The 25,762-nt window shown below is 36.7% G+C and overlaps 1 protein-coding gene across 1 annotated transcript in view; it reads right to left on the reverse strand.

Annotated features, from left to right (window-relative positions):
* Positions 1-610: 610 nt before the first annotated feature.
* Positions 611-25,762, reverse strand: part of LOC113446113 (complement receptor type 1-like) — a 164,413-nt gene continuing 139,261 nt past the window's right edge. The window contains exons 22-31 of the mRNA XM_087930360.1: positions 22,539-22,730; positions 19,395-19,491; positions 18,610-18,695; positions 16,982-17,179; positions 15,731-15,913; positions 15,511-15,618; positions 9,713-9,760; positions 8,908-8,937; positions 5,583-5,652; positions 611-1,570 (exon numbers count right to left, since the gene is read on the reverse strand). Coding sequence (XP_087786486.1) covers positions 1,483-1,570; positions 5,583-5,652; positions 8,908-8,937; positions 9,713-9,760; positions 15,511-15,618; positions 15,731-15,913; positions 16,982-17,179; positions 18,610-18,695; positions 19,395-19,491; positions 22,539-22,730 — 1,100 coding nt within the window. The 3' untranslated portion in view covers positions 611-1,482. The remainder of the gene's footprint in view (positions 1,571-5,582; positions 5,653-8,907; positions 8,938-9,712; positions 9,761-15,510; positions 15,619-15,730; positions 15,914-16,981; positions 17,180-18,609; positions 18,696-19,394; positions 19,492-22,538; positions 22,731-25,762) is intronic.

A 25,762-nucleotide genomic window follows, 5' to 3' on the forward strand; every position in this document is an offset into this window, starting at 1 on the left:
CTTGCACATCCTGCAGTTTTATCAGTGAAATCAGTTTCAGAAACAGTGGTTCCAAGCACCCCAAAACATACATACAAAATCAATGCATCCATATTGGTCACCCCAATAGTTCTGTATACATTTAGTCTGAGGTGAGATAAAATGCTGGATTATATCAAGGTTGTTTTTGCTGCATTTGGCTAGGAAGTTAAGAGTGTTTTAGAAACTGATGAATCTTATCAGCAAGCACAAGGAGAAATTAACATCTGAAGGTTGGAATAAAAATCACATACAGTAATTTATTGTCAGTAATAATTAATGTTAATAACAGACACAAAACTGCATTTCCCAATTAGATTAGATGAAAAGGAAGGACTTTTTGGTAAATGCAACATTTAATAACTGCCACAAAATCTCTTGTGGAAACTTGTTTTGCATGATCTTCTAAAAAAAAACCCTCCAGCCCATTTTAAGAAATGCAATCTTTAGAACTTTTTGTCTGTTGAAATTAATCAATCAAAATCAAAAACAGTTTTCTCCTACCATTCAAAATATGCAATTCTAATATTTATATTCAAACCAAGGGCACTTATCAGTAAAAACCTATTTTGTTGCAGTAAGACTTCAGTTCTATTCACAAAGCTTTATTTTTATTCCATTATGTATGAATGTATAACTGGTAGTTTCTGATAAAAAGTTCAGTGCAATTCAAACTTTAATATTACCATTGCCAGACATTTCTCTATATACAAACATTGCATTTAATTTTTTCATATAATACAATAAAATTTACAAATACAACTTTTGCAAACTAAGGCAAAATACTTTCTTGAATGCTGTAAGTATCCACGCTAGCCAGACTGATGCCAAAATGACATAATGTATTTTGTAATATCACAGAACATCACAATACACATTTTGTCATTCTCCCCCTCCCAAGCACCTCAGGTGAACATTTCAGAATCAGTTCCATTCAATCAAAATATACCTTATCACAGTGATGTTGACTGTTAAAATATAAAACAGAACACTATATTCAGCAAAGCTTACTGTTGCCGTATAAATTTAAACCCAGAAAGCAAGATTAGCTTTTCTTTGGCTGCCACATGAACTCAGAAGCCTGATTTAAGAACTAGGCTGTTAAAAGAACCATGAAGACTCTTCCATTCTAATATAATCATATCTTGTTAACAGCATAATGCATTATCCCTGAAGCAGAAACATGATAGGTTCCTCAAATTCTGTATCTGAGTGATAAGAAGCAGACACACTAAGTGATACTCTGAAAGGATTTAAGTGCAAACTATTAGAATGTAGAAGCAGCATATGCAGTCTTGTAGATCATATGTTGATTATTTCATGTATTAATTGCCTCATCCAATGGTCAAACTGTAAATCTATGAACTTTGAACTCAGTTCTTTAATAAGTTCCTATCTTCAGTTCTGAAGGAAAACTGTTGAAAGATTACTGAAGTTTTATTGTAGAAGTTCAATGGACTCAGATCAGTCTTTTGATTTTGGTTCCAAAGCCACATCTTTTTCTGAAACTACACGGTAATTATCAGTAGAAGCAGGATGAGTGTTAGCTTTCCTGTAAAAAAAAAAAAGACACAAAAATAAATTCATATTTACATATGCCGTTTAAATAAGTTTTCTTATTTATTATTTATTATTTTCTTCAGTCCTGTTAATAAGGAAAAAACAACACACACAAACACAGACTCGCTTCATTCTGTGAGATTTAAAAAAAAAAGTATTTTAATTAGGAAAATCCACCTCTGGAAACCAAAGCATTTTACATTAATAGTTGCAGAATATTTGACATAAAAATGAATTATTCTAAGCACAACAGAACTAGTGTACAAAAAAATAATATAATAAATGTTTTTAGATAATTGCTGCGGAATCACAACTCAAAACCTCTTTTTTACCCATGGGGAAGCTGTGTGGTGTCAATGCTGAAATCTCACAAGTCAACATCTTCAGTCAAAACCAAGCTTTGTTTACATCTACTGTAGGCAGTGATTAGAAGGATGGGAAGTATAATACTTAAGAGAACCCTTGGCATATTAATACTTCTTATGCAGTACATCACTTCGGGCTAGCTGTTAGGAACTGTAGACCATGCCCACGACTAATATATAAATTTCCAAGTTTATATAAAAGTTCAGCTTCTCAGGTCTTGATGTTGACAAACACATTTAAATCATCTTAGTTTTATTATCTAAGGTATACTTGTTCATTTAAACCATAAGTTAAATAGCAGAAAGGTAAAAAATAATTACAATATGTTCCCTCATGACTAGATTTGGAATACAGGGAACCATAAGTAGAACCCTGGTTATGTGCATATATGTATGATGCAGACTGCATCATCTACAAACTAGGAGTGAGCGATAAGAGAGAATCCCATTAGTGATGAAGTTTATGCCTGAGTTGATTTACATGCTTAGTACATCACTAATGCCAAGCCTGACATGAGCATGGTTTCTGGAAGTCTTTCCAATCTCTTAATAGCAGATCTGCCCTAGGTCATGCAACCAGGACAAAGCAGGCTTAATGGAGCAAACCGCAACCTTCTGAGCTATTGGCTAGCTGCCTTTCCCACCGGGGTCCATTACATTTTCAATCTCAATTTTTCATTACATTTGGACTGCTGGATTAGAAAGAAAATAAATATTACATAAAAATCCATCAGGCAAAAAAATCTATATTCTATGCTTAGAATTATGAAAACAATTCAGTTGGAAAAACTGACTGTAAAATATTTAAGTGCTTATGCAATTCTAAGAACTATAGTTTGGAACTATGACACATTTTTTAGAAAACGTTATTTCTTATCTTTACTTTTACCTACATCCCAACACAGGCAAACACTATTCTTAATGGTAATGTGACATACTTATTTAACATTGAGAACACTGTAAGATAATGCATATAACCAATAAGCTTATTAGTTACAGGGTATATCTGCATTTTTGAAGTATGTATCCTGGTATGTGTTAGTAATTTATTTTCAAAAGCTTATCTTTAAAAGTGAGATTTCACTAAAATAACTTTAATGCTAGCCTAGCACAGATACAGAATCTTGGGAAGAGAAATCTCCGACCTTATTGACAAAGAGTTTATTAAGGCCATTTCTTAAATAATTTGAAAGGTTTCTTTCCATCTGTGCCAAGGTACTGATTCTTGAGATAAGTTATGGGACTTCCTCTTCTAAAGAAGGAGTAACGAACAAACATGTTGAATGTAAAATGCTGGTGCGGCCCCTCAAGGAGCCATTGTTAAATCCCACCATTCAGGTGGTTACACCTCCAAAGGATCCTGGAAAAAAAACAGATTATCTGAACACTTTTCAATCAGGTTTTAGACCTGAATATGGAACAAAATTGGTCGCACTCATAGATGACCTCTGATGGAAGGGGGATAGAAGTGCTACATCTACCCTTATTCTTCTTGATCTCTCGGCAGCTTTCAATACCATTGACCATGGTATCCTTTTGGGCTGACTTAGGGAGTTGGGGATGGTTGCACAGTTCTGGGCTGGTTCACCACCTTTCTCCAAGGCTGCTCCAAATCAATGTTGATAGGAAGCATGAAGTCTACCTCTCGGCCGCTGCTAGGTATTCTACTACTTTTTAACATCTGTATCAGGGGTGTCAAACTTGCAGTCTTGATGCATCACACACTAGCCACCCCCACCTCCATTTTAACAAAGGGAAAAAAAGTCGCAATACATCATGATGACATGACAATGCGAGTTTGACACCCCTGATCTATATGAACTTTCTGGGTGACATTAGCTGTCACCATGGGATAAGGTATCATCAGTATGCTGATGATATTCAGTTATACATCTCCATCCCGGATGAAGTGAGTGATGCTATGAATGTTGTTTTGTGGAGCCTGGAGGTTGTGGGGGCCTGGATGGGACACAACAAAACTTTGGCTGAATCCTAGTAAAATGGAGTCGCTATGGATAGGAAGCCCCTCTGCATCCAGGAGTATATTTAGCAATATAAAATCTCTATTTATTATAACAATAAATAAGTTATATACGTTTCCAGCCTTCAGTGGATGATATAAATTTGATTGGAGAACGGTTCTTCATGTTATCCTGTAGATAAAACGTAAAACCTAAAAATGAACAACATTTCAGCACTTTTAATGTTACAGTTAATTAGAGCAAGATGGGTAAATCCTAAATGAAGTCTGAGGTGCTCAAGCAGGGGAAGGGAGGGAGAAAGTGGGGAGCTGTAAGTCTCTGAAATAAGAGCGGTTTTAAAATAAGCATTATCCAGAAGGATGTTTTTGGCTTCATGTTATTCAAAGCATTTGATCAGGAATCAAACTGTACAATTTAAATGAGTTAATTTTATAAAAAAGGAAGAAGGCAAAGAAAGCAAAAGCAAAAGCAAATCAATGGAGAAAACAGGCATCCCCACAACTTCTCCTGGGTGCATGCTTAAATCAGCTCACTCATATTCATGTATGTAGACCTCCCCACTCCCCGCAAAACAACACAGCAAATTGGATGATGCTAATAGAAAATCTGAAAACAGAAGATTTGATTATTTAAAGAAGTCTTTCAGCAAAATAAAGGTGTAATTAGAATGTTGTGGCCTAAAGGGAAGACAGATAATATTAGAAAAATGAACAGATTCAAGAAGGAAAGAGCCAGGCTTTAGTAATCTTAAGTAGTAAGACAGTATTTCATAAATGCTAGAAAACAAAGTTCGCAGTAATTTTTTTTTTGCAAAGCATCACAATATAGCTCCCTACAGATTGCACAAGTGTTAGTCTACTAAGATTCTCAAAAATGTATGAATATGTACTCTATCAAAAGATTACATCTATATACTCTTTACAAGTAAAGATGAGCACATGCAATGATAGTGATTAAGGATTACTGCTCAAAGAACCTGTGGTTAAGAAAACTGATTTGAAAATCAATTTATGAATAAATCTAAATTAGTGCTTACAAAATCCTGTAACTGTATATGAATTATATGAAAATATAATAATGATATACGGTATCAAAAACAATACTCCTGCACAGAGACAGAAAGCAAGCAACATACACAAGACAGGATGCCCATTGTAATCTGTCTAGAAAGATACCAAAGTTGCAAGTAGATTAAAAGCTGTTCCAAACAAACAATACAAATTTCACAAAGAAACATTTTAATGATTCCATTTCATTAGGGTACCAGGAAGTCAGAGACAGAAATCTCTGATATCAGCAGATCAGGGCAATATGAATAATTTTACTTTTTTTTCAACAAGCATTGCCAAGCCTGCAATTAAACAAATAGCAAACAGACAGATCAGCTCTGTCACTCCAGAACACTGGTGCTGGAGATGTGATTAAATTTAGATTAGCCATTCTAGACAAACTATAATGTTTTGTTCTTCTTCCTTCTTTGCTGTAGATTTTTTGCAATTGTTCAAGCACACAGCACAGAAGTTACTTCTGGACACAAAGCACATTTATATGAAAATTGTAGGCTTTAAAGACGGCACTGGCAAGTTAGAGATGGCTGCTCATGCAGCTACGAAGAAGCTAGAAGGAATTAGAGACAGTATATCTTGGGCTGACTCACCCCTGGAGAGAGAACCATCTCACAGCTGCATAAATTAAAGCAGCTAGAACTATAGCGGCAATGACAGCTCCTTGAAGGGAAAAAATGTGATAGCTTCATATTCAAAAGTAGTATCAATCATCATATACAAACTTCTGACAGTACTTTCAAGGTATGTTTCAAACCATTCTGCCCACATCACCTTGTATATACAGAGGATACTAAAAGCCAGGACCCACAGACAATTTCATATAGAAATTACATTACGTGTTTGAATTAGTGGCCATTTTTTTCAACATTTCCTTATTTGCTCCGTTACCTTTAAACAGTAACATTTTCTCTGAAAATAAATTAAATATATTCTGATTGGCCTATGGAGACTGACATTTGGTACACACCCTCATGTATGCAAAAATATCTGACTAAAGAGAAAAAAAAATAGGGATTTGAATTGCTTTAAAAAGATGCTCCGCAATGCACGGAAGCACATTTGTAGCATCTGCATGAGATTAAATACAAGTTCTACATTTTTTATCTGGGATCATGTGACTGTAGAAAGGAAGTTTCAGATTCTGCTGAGCATTCCTAGAATCAGACAAAGCTGCTTGTGAGTTCTACATAGCTGCTGCTTTATGCTTTGTACATGTCCTGAACAGAATGTGAAATTCAGTATTGAATCTTCATAGAAGATTGATAAATGACAAAAAAATTACACCAATGAGTAGCAAACAGTCACCCTGCACAACAATTAAACCAAACCGGATAGATAAACAAATGTAACACCTTTAATATTTTCTCACTTTCCTGGAATCCAATTTAATTCAATAAGGTACGTACTACATTTATAATAAAACCAGGAAAGACTTACGCTAGTCCATCAGTATAAATAATAAGTGATTACTGTTAATTAATACTGATAAAAACAGCAGAGAAAAGAAAACATTAGTGAGAACTTCTAATCTCATAATTTAGACAAAGTCCAGAAAAGAACTAAGGATTTGTTGGAGGATTGAGAATCAGGCCCCCTCTCTGGAATGAGTAAACAGAGAGGGAGGGGCCTGTCTCTCTTTGACTCCAGCTGACTGAGAACAATATAAAGAGTGGTGGGCAGGATAATTTAAGAGAGGGGAGAGGGAGGGTATGGTAATATAAACTTCAGTTTTAGACATGGGAACATTAAACATTTAAATTAAATCTATTGGGCAAATTAATTTGCCAAGGTAGGATGATATATCCTCAATATGTTGATGATACCCAATTACACATCTCCATCCAGGCTCAAGTATAGATATAGTAGAAGCATTGTGCTTGCATGGACAAAAATTTGCATGGACTGTGCATGTGCAGAAGGGGAAATCAGTGCAGAAAGGGAATCTGCCAGGGCTGGGTTTGTTTGCCACCCAATTTTTAAATTGTGACCAGAAGCGTTCATGACCTGAGGTTCCACTGTAGTTATTAAGTCTGGGGTGTTATGTGGCAGGTATTTGTGTGTTTGAATTCTAAAGCACTTTAGCATCTTCATTTTCTATTATTTTTGCTGTGCCACCAGTTCTTGCTTGCAGGCAATTGGGACTTCCTGCAGATATTCCAGTGCACTGTTGCAGCAGCTAAGTAGGTAGTCCACTGTTCTTCAGCTTCTTCGCAGAAACAACATTTGATTTCTATTACTATCTTTATCAATTCTGACTTTGTATGCATTTGTTCTTAAGGCTTGATCTTTGGCAACTGGAATTAGACCCTCTCTCTCTTCAACTTTCCTGCTCTTAGCCATAGCCAGCTCTTGTTATCTGCTTTGCCTGCTAGTTTTTGTTGTATATACTGGCCAGGTAATATTTTGCCTTTTTCCCCGTGTGTATTTAGTTGGCCTTTGTCATAGACTGGTTTGATCTCTCCAGAATTCAGTAACCCTTCATGATGTACTGTAGTATTTTTTAGTGTATCTTCTTCCCTGTCCTTCATATATTGTTCCAAAGACCTTTCTTATTCTTTAAATGGTCTGGTGTACTTTCAACATTCCACATCCACCTATTTTCTTTGGTAAGTAGAGTCTGTCAATTTTGCTGCATGAATGAAGGGCATTATTATTTGTATTATGGCTGATCACACATCAGCCAAATGTTTAGAGTTTATTTTGCATTTTTATCCACCTATCAAGTCTTTCCCAAAAACCTGGGCTAGACAGATGTCACTAAAGGAGAATATTTGTAGTTCAGGGTTGATTGTTCAAGCAGATCATTCAGGCAGATCCAGGCAGTTCAGGTTCAAGGTTGACTCAGCTTTCCATCCTTCTGAGGTGGGTAAAATGAGGACCCAGATTGTTGGGGGCAATAAGCTGACTCTGTAAAGTGCTTAGAGAAGGCTTTAAAGCACTATAAAGCGGTATATAAGTCTAAGTGCTATTACTTCTGTGGTTACCAATGTGTTTCCTTTAGTAATTAAAAGTTTTCGTTTCTTTAAGACCCGCTATGGCGTGGGGCTGGGCAGTTAACAAATCACTTTCCTTTTATTGTTCCTGCCCATCCCTCTTGGATATGGAGACAGTATCCATGGAAGGTCCCGACCAAACAGCAGTTGCAGTGGAAGGTGTGTTGATAACAGGTATTTTCAGTGGCAGTTCACTGAGGGCCAGCTTGTCCCCAGTCAAGAATGGCTTGTAACCCAACACTTTCAAAAATAGTAAAAACTGATTTTTCCAGAAGGACTTTGGAAATTGATTACTGTATAGACATGTGTGTGTGTGTGCATGTGCATATACATGAACATACGTAAAGGGCACAATTTTCTTATATGCTAATATTTGCTATATTTTTATGGAATTTAAAAATGTATATTTTGCTATTTTAATATTTGCAGCCCCCTGTGATCCATGAGAATTGAGGAAGTAGATATCTGAAAACAGATATCTTGAATAATAAGCTTAATATGAACCTGGATTTGTTCCCTTTTTGGGAGGAGAGGATGGTTGGATGACAAACACAGTTTTCCTCTTGGAATGACAGATTTCTGGTACAACCAGATTTTTTTCTGCCTTTAAGAGATTCCAGCTGTAAAAATGACCCTGACATAAAGAAAAAGAAAATCCCCCACCGTGTAACCAAAATAATTTATCAAGTTGAAATACTCTCCCATGAATTTAACTAGCAAACACAGGAAACAAAATATTTAAAAATAGCCAAAAGAGAATCTAAAACATGGGAAAAATTGTGAGGGCAGAAAAAGATCTTGCCTTATAAGAAGGGGTGGGAGTCATAGCCCTTCTAAGGAAGGAATTGTGCATTAAATGATCTCTGTTAATTTCTGTCAAACATTAAATGCAACCATAGTAGTTCAGTCTGTAAGTACTTACCAATAGCAATTCCAATAACATGGCCAGATCCTAAAAGAGAAGACAATCCAAAGAATAAACGTGATCAAAAACTTGAACATATTTAGTAAAAGTTTCACACTATTTTAACATACATATACAGTAAATCCATCATGTTATTCCCTTTTGGGGTAAACAAAATTACTCAAAGCACGTAAAAAGTATAAAGCAAAATAAATAAAAAAGATGAAATATGAGATAGCTAAAACGATTAAGGCTAATTATGCCAATACAATTAACTACTTGCCATATCCTTCTATTGTCTACATACTTTCATTCAATATTGTTCTGATAGATTCAATCACTTTCATTCAGAACTTCAACATCTTTCCCACTTTTTTTAGTTTTGCACAGATAGACATACACACACATACATGCAAAACTAAAAATGGGAAAGATATTGACATTCTAAATTCAGTAATTCAAATAATGAATTACTGAATTATTCAAATTCATTTGAAGGTGACTGAATTATTTAAGTTGTTAATTTATTATCTTTAACAGTGATCCCAAAAATATTTCAGGACTTTAAGTATAATATTGTACATGTATTTTGAAGTATAGGACTGTGCAAGAAATTTTGAAATACATTTGTATGAAATTGACCAAAAAGATTTTTAAAAGGATTCCTGAATAATTCATATTCTCTCCCTCTCTTTTATCTCTCATATTTCAGAGAATTTAGAGAAAACTATTTCAGAAAAACAAAAACAAAAGTGACCTCTTATAGAAATGCAAATGCTAGTCTAAATAATTACTTTCCATCATCAATACTTTGCGATTTTACCTGGTTCATCCTTGGGAGTTGTTTGAGTTGTAGTTGGGGGCCCTGCAGCTGTAAGAAAAAAAAAAGTTTAAAGACTAATCTGGACTTTTTAGGCAATGTCATACATAACATTTAAAGCTGAAAGACTTCATAAATTATAACAGCAATCTAATAAAGAAAACAAATAGTTGGAAGATAGATAAACAATTTAACTGAAAAAAGCTTAATGTAATGTAATATAGGTTAACATATATTGTAAGTAAAATTCTGCAAGAGTAAACTCAGCCAGTATATTAAAAGCATCTAGCTTAATCAGAACTAAGCAATGAAAATATATCAGCACAAAAACCAAGGCTCGGCAGGCCAGTGGAGGCAGCGGCAGGGAAGAGGAGAGGGAATTGTTTTGCGCATGCACACTGCTTGCACAAATGCAGCTTTGTGTGCATGCACATGTGCCCGCTCACCCACCACTTCTGCAGGCCAGTTCAGAATGGGCTGTGGTCCAGCACTGAGCTGTGGACCAGGGGTAGGGAATCCTGATATACATGATAGTTTATCAAACATTTCTTTGAAAAAAGAAAGTCAAATTTAAAATTTTGATAAACTACCATGTATACAGGGTCTGCCCCCACCCCCCCACCCCCCAGTCCACAACTCAGTGCTGGACCACAGCCCATTCAAAACGGGGCTGCAGAAGTGGTGAGTGAGCGTGCACATGTGCATGCACACAAAGCTGCATTTGTGAAAGCAGTGTGCATGCGCAAAACCATTCCCTCTCCCCTCCCCCACCTCCACTTGTCTGTTGAGCCTGAAAGGTTGGAGACTGCTGATGTATATATTTTTTAAAAAGTTTCACAACTGAGTGTAAACTGGAATCCACATTCCAAGTTACATAGCACAATAGAACATGCATTTCACAGATGAGGCAGAAATTGGATGTAAAGCAGAAAACAAATACAAATATAAATCACATATTTGCCCTGCCAATCAAAAAATGTGCAAAAGAACATTATATCAGTGATACCGAGAAAGTTACAACATATCATCATCCCTAAAGACATATATCCACAGGTATCCATGCACACATTGTTTTATCACGTTTCCTAAAAAGTCAGAGGGGTGTTGATGTTTGATAATCATGGGCGAAGTTATTCAGTATTGTTGATAGTAGAAATAATGCAATGATACATAATAGTGGTGATAATGAATCTCCTTGAAATATTCCTCTCGATATTAACCTCTCCCCCAGTCTCTCACCATCAACCTGCAACTGTGTCTTCCATTGTGCCATTGATCTTTGCACAAAGCTTCTAATGTTTCTACTGAGTTCTGTTATTTCTAAGTGTTGAATGCCTTATTGTAATCAATCCATGCTACATTTAAATTAGTCTTCTCTTGTAGTTTTCCAAAATTATGTTTTGTTATGATTATTTAAAGAAATTCCCCTGACACAATGCATTGTCTGTTTAAAAAGAAAAAGATTAAAATGTATACTAAGCATAAACAATTAAAGCAGAAGTTAACAGGAACAATTAAGAATAACTGCATTGGTCAGATTTCATGATGGCTGATGAAGAAGGTGCCTGATAGAATTTCCTCCTTTAAACCTCAAAAGAACAAAAAAAAAAAAAGGCAGAAGGAAGGTTAAGGGGAAGAAAAAGCTGAGAATGTATCAAAGAAAAGCAATATGAAGAAATACACTCTCTAAATTAGGCCTTATGGGAAACTAGTCTTAAAGGAAGTCCAAAAATCCCTAGCAATGATAAAATATTCCCAGTAAAAATGAAACCAAGAACACCAGCTACCTCCCCTGAGTTAAGACAACAAAGGATGGCATTGTTAAAGATGTTTAGCTCATGTATGGCATAGTTTTGGAGTAAATTTGAGGAGTCAAGAATGTTTTGTCATGGAGAACTCCAGCTTGAGTTATATCATAATTTCAGAGATGTGTGTAGAACCACAATGGGGTTTTTTTTCTTGAGAGGTTTAAAACACATTTTTCCTCTTAAATCCCTCCCTCCTGGAAAATTATTTTATTTGCATAGACTCCAGATATACTTTGGGAGTTAAGGTTCAGTAAAGAGACTCCGTCAATTGTGGTGTACGAAAGTAGAAAGCTGAATTCTTGTGGCTACTTGCAGAGTTTTGGTAGACAAATCATATAAAGCAAAGCTGCAAATGTTGCCACAGCTTTCTTAAAGAGATTGCAGATCCCAAGTGTTACTATCACTTGTCAGCTGTTGATATAATTTACATAATGATTATGCTGGTTAATGAAAGCTAGAAAGATCCAAATAGATTTATTAGGCCAGAAATAAACAAAATTCAAGCAAACAGAAGGCTAGAGCTTTTGAGGCCCTTAGAAAATGGACCAACTCTATTTAATGTTAACTGATTGAAGAAAGGGCAATATATCTAATGTCAAAATGTTCCTTCACAGTAAGATCTCTAAGGCAGTCAGAGAGAGGTTTTCACTGGGTTTGGCATTTTTGTCCTCTTACAAATAGTCCTTCACTTATCACAATTAAGCTTAGAGTTTGGGTAGAAAGGTTATTATTATTATTATTGTTGTTGTTGTTATTGTTGTTGTTGTTATTATTATTATTATTTTCTTTGCCTATTTTTTAATGTATTAACCATGTAATACTTTGTCTTGTCTCTTTTTTATTCTTTATTTGATCTTCTTCTGAGCCAATATGGCCTCTCCAGTACTTAGTAAGCCTTCATGGTAGACTAGCTTCAGTGCATCCTTTTTACTATCCTTCAGATATTTTTCCAGTAACCTTTTTTTCTTCCATTGTCTAGTATACTTGCAACATTCCAGTCCTACCTATGCTCCTTGATAAACATATGGATAAGGACTGGAGATGTGGTATTTTGCACTTACTGGTAAGCTGGGTTCTCTATATCTGTAAAGACAGTTGACCTCCCAGGCTTTAAAACAAATGCCATTTGACAAATTTGCCTATAACCATGACATTTGCAAGAAACCCAGCTTCTGGTTCCCAAACGAGTATCAAGCAACACCCACTATAGCAACAACAAAAATAGAAACCAACACAAACTGTTACACTGGATACATAATTATCACCTTCTAATAGAGAAATCAAAACTTTGCAAAAGGGTGAATAACAAGACAGAAAGCTATTACAGTCATCTGGGGTTTGATACTGTTCAAAAATGCAGAACAGCTCCCTGATGATTAAAAAGGTAGTGATTTTTAAATAATTTGAATCAATATGAGTTGCCTTGAAGGAATATCCTGAACAGAAGAAACGTCCATGTTAGGAGCTACCACTTACAGATCATTCCTGAAAACAATTCTGAATTAGAGATTCATGGCTCTTGAGTGGAAGAAAACAGGAAGAGAATGGGACAGAGGAGCAGCACATAGAATAGGCATATTGCATCTTGAGCTGCATTAGGAATTATACATCAGCTGAATAGATGTGACAGATTTTACATAAAGGCAATAGCCAGGCCTAGGGAAAAAAAGCAAAGGCTGATGTGAAGATAACTGGGATCACCATCGTCAAAATACTCTGCACGGTGATTGGCTTTGGATACATTTTCATAAGGATACATTTTGATAAATTATTTGGAGAGTAACAACTTATAGCAATGTCTATCAAAGTGAATCTCTCCCTTAAATAGTCTCAACTCTGTGGAGTACTCAAAGAACAGTAAACCTAGCAATGGCTATCAGAGAAAACTAGCATGATGAAAGTTATAAATTACAGGTTCTAAATTAGTGGATTGTGTGTGGGCAGGATTCTTAACTAATATTACAATACTTCTTCCCCTCAGATCAGAACTGAGTGAGACAAATCTTTTAGGAGCCTTTAGCCTTTTGCCATATGAAGTCCATAATGTTAATACCTATGCAGGAGAATCCTGAGGGCTCCAGCAGATGACCAGTATTTCATGCACACTTGAGAAGAGATGCATGAAGGTTCCCAGGAAACCTCTGAGGCATAGCAGAAGCTTTGGAAATAGTTGAAGATGACGGAATTGGAATTTGCAGCTGTAAGAGCTTACTCTTGCTCCCTAAGAGTGGTTCACAAATGGATGAATGGTTGCAAAAAGCTTGTTCAATAATCACTTGGCAATATTTTCAAGAATATGCAGTTTGATGCAAACAGAAAATAAAGTCCCTTTTATCTAAGAGGAAGATTTGCTTCTGCAACAATGGCACTTGCAAAACAGCTCCTTCAAGGTCATTAGGTCAAGACTAAAAGGCTTAGGAAGGGCAATTGTCCTAAATTTGTTCATGCATAATAGCAATTAATTAAAAAATACAATAAAATCAATGAATATAAACATGAATAAAATATAAAAAATTCCAGATCAATAAGCTGAGAAAATAGACACAGTATTATTCTGATTTTGAAAGACCAGTGACGGTTGCACTTATTCCGCCACAGACTATATGAAGAAAATTCTTGCCAAAGAATCTGTAAACTCCAGAAGACACTCTACATCACGGGTTTCAAACTTGCCGCAATATGTTGCTGTCATGTGACGTTTCACAATGTTTTTTCCCTTTGCAGAGCATGGATGGGCATGGCCTATGTGTGACGTATCTGGCCCGTAAGCCGCCAGTTTGACATCTCTGCTCTACATTATTCAGGGCTTGAAGATTTGCAGAACCACCTTTCTCCATGAGTTTCTGCTCTGGCTCATCCAAAAAAAAAATGTCTTAAAGATATCCAGGATGCGTATTTTCTCTATTGTGATACCTGTCCTTTAGAACCACACCCTAAGCTGACTCTGCTGCTCTTTAAGAGGGCCTTGAAGATCTAAACTACTAACATCTCAAAAAACTCATGAAATTCAGTTACAATCATGGTGATAGTAAAGGGGAGTCAGTAACACTACAGAATAATTTGTTTACGCTCAGTGCTCCATGGGGATCCATATTTGTTCCTTGGGCAAAAGGGAGATTTACATCGCAGTTTTTTAAGACTTAAGCATATGTCATTCTTTCAAGAGGCAAGGAAATACCACTATAGTCTGTTAAATGAAATGAAACATATTACCCAAATATTCACAACCCATCATGCCCCTGGTGGAGACTGACTCTGAGGAAGAGGAGGAACAGCCAACAGGGAGTGGAAGTGTGGCTCCAGAGGTGGTGGAGGAGACTAGGGAAGGGCAGAGGCTGGCTGAGCAGTCAGAGGAGGACCCAGGCCCATCCCCTATCCATCCTTGGGCATGCAGGGAGAGGATCAGGGTAAAACATGGTATACTCGGGAGGAGAGGGCCATGATCCTCTTCATGGTTTGCAGGTGTGAGATCTGCATAAAAGGTTGGACCTGCATGCTAACAAACGCTGGAGACAAATGAGTGTTTTATTCCTGGATGAGGTTTATCTTGGTTGGCGTTCTTCCAACAGACTATATACCTGGTTATCTTCTTGAAGTTTATAATTAATTATCCTGGTCTGTTGTGGAACTTTATTCAATGCGGTTTGGTTTTGGTTTTTGCTTCGTTATTGGCTCTTTGAATGTGAACTGTTTCTTACCTTTGAAATGTTATTTTGAAAACAGTTTACTCCTCCACTATGAACAATTAAACAGTGAAGCCAAGTTGAAGGCATTAAAGGACTTTTAGTTACATTTGGATTTTGTTATATTTCTGATATACTTTGGGTCATCACAACCCCGTAATTGTAAGCCATTCTGTAGATTAGTTGCACAAGAAAAGGATGGAAAGCAGTTAAAATAACAGTTGTGTCTATAGGGTCTTTCCTCCAAGACCAAATCGTCTGCACCCTGAAAAAGAGTTTTGACTAGCAATCCAATCTTGTGATGACTCACCTTCAGTGCCATCTTCTTTTGGTGAAACAGTGCCAGGCTTAGGGGGAATTGGGGGAGTAGAAGGAACAGCAGGTGTGGGGGGTTTGGTTGGTTTGGAAGTGGTAGGGACTACACAAAAAGAGAGGGGAAAATGTTTATGTAGTTTTCTCCAGACCCAGGATGCTCAACTTTAAAGTTTTCAACACTGATGTTCAACAAAGTTTTAAAAAACATTACTTACTCTTATCACACACTGGAAGAGATGGTTTCCACTGACTATCACTGTCGCATTGAATCGAAGAAGATCCTAACAAAGTGTAGCCAGGATTGCATTCAATCTCTAAATTATCCTGATATGTATATGTAGCTTGAAACACACTTGCCACGTTTCCATTTGGGATGCTTGGTCTGTGGCACTTGACCTCTGGAAAAGAAATCAATGTCTAGTTTGCACCAAATATTGCATCAAAAACCAGCTGGCTTCATGAGGGGGAAATGAAAAAGTATGCCATGATATTATCATTACACAAATGCTGTAAGTTATATATTTCTGTCACAGAATAGGAAATAAGGACATAATGGTGGCATGCATGCATGCATATAATGGCATCACCATGTGACATAATTATGGTTTGCTGCTGGCATTTGTAATCTTTAGACTAGAAACCATTATATGCTTAACTTTGGTTGAAAAGAATATCAAATATGGCTGCCCCTTGTTTGCAGGAGTTGCATGAAACAACAGTAAATGGATACACAAATGATTACCTGCAGATTTAATAATTAACTGACCCAAATATATAACTGTTATTATAAATATGCAACATTGACAGCCAGTGAGATATAGTTTCTTAGATTAGGATGAAAGAGTTCACCCTAAGATTTCTTTTTTATGATTAAGAAACATGGTTCTCTTGGAGTTGGGATGATCTCATTAAATTATAAGATACTATCCAATGTTTTAGCTTGCAATTACTCCATGGATGGTGTGGGGCTTGATAGAAATGCTTTTGGTTGAAGAATACACCACTTCCCTTCTGCTTAAGTCCTTGGTTTTTAGTCTATTCTTTAATTTTTATAACTTTAATTGTTCTTATAATTATGATATTTTTATTATACTGTAAGCCAGTCAAAGTCACTTTGGATAGCAAGATGGCCACCATATAAATGTAATAACCAAATCAGAAAGAAATGAGTTTTTAAAATTATGCTCCTAACACAATGGAGCACAAGTCCAATCAAGTTCTCAAGGGGATTATTACCAAATTTGAACACAATAAATTATTCAAACTATGTTTACATTGCTTTCAATTGTAACTTGTACAAACTTGTTTCACTCAGATAGATTCCATTTGACAATCCACAGCTCCCCAATGCTTAGAAGATTAGATTACCAGATTTCAGCAAGAGCATAAATGTATGGAACTAATGGAACTAATAAAAAAGCAAGTTGACATATTGAAGGTAAGGAAAATAACATAAATTCCATTACTTTTGCATTCAGGTGAAGGCAAATCCCACTCTCCATCTAAACCATTTTCTGCAACTACACATGTAATTTTAGGATTTCCAATAAGGGAATAATCAGGATCACACCGATAGATTGCTATCCAGCCAGCATCATATACATCTGAAGGATTGGGATCATATCTTCCATTGGCAATTACAGGAGGACGAACACAAGGAATACCTGGAGAAAAAAAATTCAATGAATTCAATTAGGCTAGAATTGCAAAGCATTCAGATTTAAATTTTTTCATGATACAAATATTTGGCTGCTTGAATTGATTTCTTGAATCCACCAAGTAAATGCACATTTTTGGAATTCTTTCTACGATCAACCAGACCACCAAAGTCACTTTTCTCATGCCAGGGACAACATTCCTATCTAATAAGTATTTGCTGTCCAGATTCTGGATAGGCTTTCTTCACAATGTTATTATCAAAGTGGTCTTCCCCATTAGAATCTCTTCCATATGCAAGTTTAAGCTAGAAAAAGTATGTTCTTCCTATGGAAGTACTGTGGAGGTTACCCATCTCTTGATAGAATACAACAAAAGAATATACTGAGAAAAGTGATATGACCGACTACATTGCATGGCAGGTGATGCTCACAATAGAAGAGCCATAGACTGAAAGGCTGCCTGTTTACATTGTGCTAATGTGACTTGACCTAAAAGTTTGAGATTTAAAGAGGCAGGATCCTATGCAAGGTTGTGATTTCAAAAAGGATAGCAGGAATAATAGTTTCTTTAGTGGACATGAATCATGTCAAGGTTAAACTGGTTATTTCCGAAAGTTCCAGATTCCATTGCAACATTTTTTTTCAATATTTTTTCCTATGCTTAAGCCAAAGATAGTAAAAATTAGGAAAAGGCAGCATATGGTGGCTTCCTGTATCCACTTTGTGTAGTTCGGAACCACATTAGCTCTTCTCCAGTCTTTGGGTCATTCCCCCATGCTCTAGGAGTTATGAAAGACTATATTCAGTGGTTCCAAGATTATGTCTGCCAGTTTCTTCAAAACCTGGAATGGAATTTATCTGGTCAATGTCTGGAAATTCTCAGTCCTCCAGGTCATAGTTGTTTCAAAGGTGCCTTTTCAAAAGGCATCTGGACTGATTTTTTTATCCTGAGGAAAAAGAACAAAATGTTTCACTTCTCATCCAAAAACTGATGAAACTTCTAGGGTGAGAAGTGAAACATTTTGTTTTTCTTGCTCAGAGAAAAAACCAACGCAGTTGCCTTTTGAAATACCATGTTTGAGACAATCCATCTGGTCCTTTGAATTTGAACTCATCTAGATTCGCTATGTATATCCAGGTTATGGTTGTCTGAAAGATACTTTTTCAAAAGACAACTTGTCTGTCTTTGTTTTTGCTTGAAGATGTTTCATTTCTCATTCAAAAAGCTTGGATGAGGTGAAGTTTCAGAACTGAAGCAGCTTCTTGGATGAGAAGCGAAACATCTTCAAGTAAAAACAAAGAAAATCCAGTTGCCTTTTGAAAAAGCACCTTTGGGATATTCAACTAAAAGCTAAGCAGACTGAACTTTTGCTATTAAGCTAAACGTAAAAGCACCAAAAGAATCTTAATAAGCTTAAAATAAAGTATCATCTTACGTTCGCAAGATGGAAGTTCTCTATTCCAGTCAACTATGCCTGATCTTAAAACACACTGACGAGTGGTGCCACCTATTATTCTGTACCTAAAGGGAAGAAAAGTTTTATTTCTCAGCCATGGATTTAGAAATTTCTAAAATAAGCCACAACAGGTTGGGTTCACAGAACATGCTGACTCAAACCAAATAAATTATATTATGATGTACTAAAATGTAGGATTCCAACCATTATAATACTCTGGTATTTATTTACCTAGTAAGAATCTCTAGAAGTACTGGCACGCGAGAGGTTGCTCAAAAGAGCCCCACTGTGCATGCGCTGCCCACCCACCAGCTGATTGTTGGGTATCTGGCGCTCATGCATGGGAGATGTGCGCGCATGCACAGAGACACGTGGGGTGCACAGGGAGGGTTCTCGTCCGCATGTGCAGAGATGTGCGGTGCACGCTAGGATCACACATGAATGCGTAGAGATACATAGCACGCGGGAGGGATTGCATATGCATGCACAGAGGGATCATGCGTGCCTGTGCAGAGACGCGTGGCATGGAGGGGTTCACACGCACATTTGCAGGGGACATGCCCCTCCCCGCACGCATTGCCTTCTGGGTGCTGACACAGGAGCCCAAAATTTTCAGCACAGGAGCCCAAAAAGGTTAGCCACCACTGATCTATAGGAATATAGATAATTACTATGGTTTACAATTCAGATTTTATTATATTTTTTTGTCCATTGTTTCCAAAGATATTTTTACAATTTGCTTCAACAAATAATCTCTAACTTACCCATAATTACAACCAAGGATTACTTCTTCACCAAGTCGGAGGTCATCTGAAGATACTATTTTGCCATTTTCTATATTTGGAACAGGACATCGCTTTCCTAAAAGATTGGAACTGATGTTATCATGTACTTATTCTAGCTTCACATTTCTCCATATTATATTATAGTTGTATCCCTCAAAAGAGTTATTTTGCAATGTAGTGCTACTTGGCAAACTATCCACAGCTTCTGTACATATCTTTTCAGTTCAGTGGCTGTTCATGCACTTACATATGAAAATAGACAAAAGTAGTTTATGAAACAGCTGCATGAATTGGAAAAAAGCTTGATGCTACTGAGTCAAAGTCTTTCAAACGTTCTCTGTGTATATTAAAATCTCTTAAAATTCTAATCATATAGTAACAAAAATAATTACTAACATAATTATAATTACATATGCATAGTACAGAACTATAGAAAATAAATTACATGCTTAAAAAGAAAACAAACTAAAAACTTTAAAACAGACAATAAAACACTGGAACTGTGCAAATTTCTAAATTCCAAATATTATTTTTTAATTATTAAACCATAAACTGAATCTACACAACACAGAATAGAATTCTACAAACTTACCGGTTTTGACACAAAGCCAATTCAAAAGTCAAGTGTTGAAAAATGTCATTAAGCCAATTGTTTTCTAATATATAAACATCTTTCCATGTGTACATAATTTACCTTTTTTGCAAAAGATCAAGCAGAACATGCAAACTAATTTTTGTAGATGAACAAATTCCTAATTTGGAGGATATATTTTAACAGATTATTAAAGAGTTTTCATTCTTAACTTCCCTCCTAGTCACTCTTCATCACAGAAATATTTAAACAATGAGAAATTATTATTGGAGGGTATATATCATGTATAATAGAAAGATTGTTTTTCAAAATTATTACATCTTCATAAAATGAATGGTATCGATATTTGTACAATATTTGTTCATCAACACAATAGCCCACCTCTTAATTGTTTTACTTACTCAGGTTTTTAAATCATATAAAACAGTTTTTAAATCATATGAAACATATTCAGTGGTAACATTCTTTAAACCCCAAGACATGATTATACAATAGAGGAGTGTCTAATTCTCTATTTCAAATTTCTTGAACATTTCTGTCATGCCCCTGGTGCAGACTGACTCTGAGGAAGAACAGCCAACAGGGAGTGGGAGTGTGGATCCAGAGGTGGTGAAGGAGGCTGGGGAAGGGCAGAGGCCGGCTGAGCAATCAGAGGAAGATCCAGGCCCATCCCCTATCCATCCTAGGTCACGCAGGGAGGAGAGGATCAGGGAAAAGCAAGGTCTACTCAGGAGGAGATTACCATGATCCTCCTCGTGGCTTGCAGTTGGGAGCTATGTATATAAGTTTGTAACTGCTGGAGTCAAAATTTAGTGTTAACTTTGAAAGAGGTTATTTTTGTTGGCATTCTTCCCATGGACTCTCCTTGGTTTCTTCCTGGAATGTATGATTAATTATCTTGGCTTGCTTCGGAACTTTGTCAATGCGGTTTGTTTTGGTTTTCTTTTTGCCTCATTATTTACTTTTGTGAGATTAAACTGTGAGTAATAAAACAGTGAAGTTAAGTTGAAGGCATTACGGACTTTAATGTATGTTTTGGGTTATTTTGAGAGACTGACTACGGGTCATCACAATTTATATTCTTTTTAAAAATCTTGGTGCAATATTGATGTTCCTCAGAAACAGAGATATCTTAATATCCTCACCCATCTGGGAAATTTAAATTGCAAAGCTCCTATCTACTAGACAAGATATTTTCCCAAGAATAATAATCCCCAGGTATTTCATAGATTCTGGAGTACCTGTATAAATGAAGCTTAATTTTTATGTCTATCTCTGAGGACCTTTTTATCAATAATAAATATAAAATTAAACTTATTTCAATTTATTGAATTCAATTTATTGAAGACCCATATTCTACAATTTCTACACTTTAAGGATCTCGGTCCCCTCCTTCCCCTTAATGTATCATCTTGAAACAGGATAGTAAACAATTATCTCTTTGTCATACATAAGGTAATGGGGGAATAAAAAATAATTTTCTGCATTATTGTCCAAAGATTGGACAACCATTTATTCAGGATGGTACAAGGATTTCTAGCTTGGCTCTTGGACTAGAAGATCCCCAAGGTTGCTTCCAGCCCTATGATTTTATTATTGTAATATTGATATATTTTTGGGTTAAAGTTTAGTTAAACTTTCCTTCAGAGTAGTTTGACAACATGTGGATTGGCTGACCTTGGTCATCTTTGCCCACTTGCTTGCCTGGGAGTCTGGGACAACTCACAACAAGACAATTCGCCGCAGGACAAGAGTTACAGTAATATTAAAGCAATGGTGAAACAGAATCATTAAAAAAAGGATGCAAAAGGAGGAACAAAATAAAATGCAACAGGCAAACATTAAAATAATTTTTAATTATTTTAAATGAATTGAATTGTCCTGCAGCAAGTTCTCCTATGAAGAGTTGGCTGCAGCAAGTTGTCTGATTCTGTGGCCTGCATTCTCTCCCCTGGGCTTATCATCCCAGCCACATGCAAGGGGAAGCACCATGGAAAGGTTCTAAAGCCTGGCAGGACTGTCTGTGCCATGCTGTACCCCAATACTGACAGGGTCCTTCTTTCACACACCACTTAGTTTTCTTTTGCACACTGGCCAGGACTTCCTTGTGCAAAAAATGGCTGGAGCTTGCTTCTTGAAAAATAATTATTCAACTGTATATGTTTCTTGGAACTTTTTCTGGCTTTATCTTCTTGATTGCCATTTTAACTTTATCCTCTATTACAGATTTGCTAACATAATTTTAAATTCTTCTGTATTGTACGTTCATTTTGCTAAACAATTTTTAATTTCTAAAAAAATCACATTTTTTGCTTCGCATTATTAAAACTGCATTATTCTTTTTGCTTGGTATAAATATTCTTTGCTAAATTCTCATAATCCAATAGTCAGAAGAATTTTAAATTACTGTTTTATTCCAAGTTATAGGATGGAAATTAAATGTACAACTTTAAATCTGACAATTTTGGAGAGTTGAACATATTTCATTCAACACTGCATAGCAGCCACTGTTGTTGACAAAAGATACTCACCTTGACAAAGTGTAGGAAGATCTGACCACTTACTAGTGTCAAGACATGTCATTTTAGGAGTTATTCCAGATATATATTCATAACCTGGAATGCATTGTAATCTCAGAACAGCTGCAGCTGGATAGGTATCGTCTAGGCTTCCTCCTCCTCTTAGTGAAGAATGGGGAGGTAGAACTGGTCTTGGGCAGTCACCTGTAGATAAGTAAAAATGAGGAAGTTCCGAAGTAGAGAACAGAAATAAATGCCTATTTATTTATTTATTTAATTTTATTTATGTTGCCGCCTATTCGCCCATGGCGACTCTAAGCATCTTACAGAATGTAAAACCATATTTAAAATAAAAAACAATAAAAACTAACAAAAAGAATCAAATAAATTAATAAAGTACAATAGAACAAAATCTGGAAAAAAATAAAAACTCACCCCCAACTCCCAACCTTGTCCCGACTAAAGCAGATCACACTAGCCATTTGATGAGCTCCATCCCGCTCTGGGCTCCGGCAAGAGACGTTCCCTCAGATAACCTGATCTCAAGCCATGAAGGGCTTTAAAGATGACAACCAGCACATGGAAGCAAATCGGCAACCAATGCAGCTCCCACAGGATGTGCACACCGGGGTCTGCACAAAACCATGCAGGCTGCTGCATTTTGCACCAACTGGAGCTTCCAGATGTTCTTCAAGGGCAGCCCCATGTAGAGCACGTTGCAATAATCAAGACAGGAAGTGACTAGGGCATGAGTGACTGTAAGTAGGGACCACTGGTCCAGGAAAGGGAGTAACTGGTGCACAACGTGCAGTTGTGCAAAGGCCCTCCTGGTCACGACTGGGCTGTAAAGCATAAGTCTAAGTGCTATTGCTATTAGAAGAAGCACTCATTAAAACACATGAAATCATTGTTCCCCTCTCCTTGGCACAGCAAAACCACACCTGAAGTACTGTCTGATTCTGAATCCTATATTATCAGAAGGAGATTTGACAGGTTAGAACTGCTTCAGAGAGCAGTAACAAAGATGATTATGAGATGAAACAATTTTCCATAGCCACAGAAATTAGTATGAGAAATAACAAGTTGCAGCCAGCTGGATTTCATTGAAATAGGTAAAAAAGCCTCCAGATGATAAGACCTGTATAGCAGTTTAGCTGGGGAGGTTGTAGATTTTCCATTGTTTGATGTTCTTAAGTCAAATCCCTCATGGATTCTAAAAATAAGTTTCCTATATTTTGCAATAAGTCAGACTAGACAAACTTTATGGTTTCTTCCAAACCTACAATTTTCTCATTTTCCTCTTCACTACACTATACTCTTTCCCTTTTTTAGAGGAGCTTAAAGCTATCTATCCTATCTTAGCTTATTTTTTTAAGGCAGGCAGATTGAAAACCATTCATTCGTTTAGAGGTGGAAGAAACCTCAAATGCAATTTACCAGATTTCCTGCATGGATAGTCCCCTGCTACTATGTGGGACAGACAGAGAAGAAGCTAACCATCAGAAAGAACATAAGCGAGCAGTTAGGCAAGGAGCCTCAAACTCATTGATAGCTTCACATTCAATGAACAAAGACATGTTTTCAACTTCATAGCTATGATTGTTGGCCCAGAGAAACAAAAATAGTTGGAGAAATAATTGAAGCCTGCAAAACTGTCCCCCGGTCAGTCAACAGGAATCCTGATTTACCACCAGCTAATTAGGAGCTGAGGGTTGCTTTTGTGGTATGGAGACAACTTGTCCTTAACACCAATAAGACCAAGGAGCTTATAGTAGACTACAGAAGGAATAGATCAGACATATACTTCCCTTATCAATGGAGACTGAGTGGAGTAAGTGGTCAGTTTTAAGTTTCTGGGTGTTACCATAAAAGAGAACCTGACCTGGGGTGCTCACATTACAGCACTGGTCAAAAGGGCCCAGCAGAGATTATACTACCGGAGACTTCTCAGGAAACAACTGAATGAAAAACTGCTGGTTACCTTCTACCCCGCATCATAGAAAGTATTTTAACTTAATGCACCTGTGTATAGTTTGCCAATTGCACAGTGGCAGATAGGACAGTGCTCCAGAGGATTAACGTCATTGCCCAGAAGATCATTGGTTTCCCTTTCCCCTCTTTGGAAGAGCTTTATAGCTCCCGCTGCCTTAAGAAAGTTCAAAACATTCTCAAAGATCCATCTCATCCTGGGCACCCTATTTTTGAACTATTACCATCTGGCAGACGGTACAGAATAATAAAAACAAGGACAAATCGGCTGAAAAACAGCTTCTATCCCAGAGCAGTAACTCTATTGAATTCTACTGTATAGTGTAATATTAATGCAATATTAGAGCTTTTCAATTCAATTGTATAGAATGCAAAGGATGTGTGTGTTTTATTTTTATAGTTATAATGTACACTGAAGATGGCATTTAATTTCGTTGTACAAGGTGCAATGACAAACTAAAACCAAAAAAAAAATCTTGGAAGAATAAATCTTTGATCCCCTGATTCAGATTGGATCCTGCAACATTCTCAAGGGACACATATATTTACCTTCATTCATGAAAATTTTGTTTTTTAACATAATTATGTCTTTGGGCTTTACTTCTGCAGTTATAAGACTGTGTAAATATAGCCCTACCAGTGACTTAAATAATCCTTAAATACATATTCTTCTGAACCTTGGCTTCAGAGTCCAGCTTTTATGTTCTGAAACAGAAGTGCACTGCTTGGTTTTCAGTCCCAGTCTCAATTGCTGTTTGGCTTCTGTAACTCAAGAAACCAACCCACAGAGAAAAGGTCAAGTGAACAGGTCAAGACTGGAAAAACCAATTTCTTCCCCTTGTAGTTAGTTACATTTCTGTTTGAGAAAGGACAACAAACATCACCCACAAAACAACTATGATGAAGTTACACAAAGGAACACATGTTGAATAAAGCCTTGCCTCCCATCAGGAGCAGTAAGTAGGAGGTGTTTAAAGAGCCTCTGTTCCGGTACTCAACTACCTCTGCCTTCCCAAAGACAGATCTGGCATTAACACTGGGCTGTTTCTGAATCCCACAGTCAACCAAAGGGTCCCCGGGTGGGGAAATGAAGGATGGAGAATCCACAGCCACCAAAGAGCCCCTAGGTTTGATCCGTGGTGGCGCAGAGGTTAGAATGCAGTACTGCAGGCTACTTTTGCTGATTGCCGGCTTCCAGCAGTTCGAGTCTCAACTGCTTAAGGTTGACTCATCCTTCCATCCTTCCA

Source organism: Pseudonaja textilis, chromosome 3, assembly GCF_049901715.1.
Source record: "Pseudonaja textilis isolate UNSWEBS1 chromosome 3, rPseTex1.2, whole genome shotgun sequence".
Lineage (NCBI taxonomy): Eukaryota > Metazoa > Chordata > Lepidosauria > Squamata > Elapidae > Pseudonaja > Pseudonaja textilis.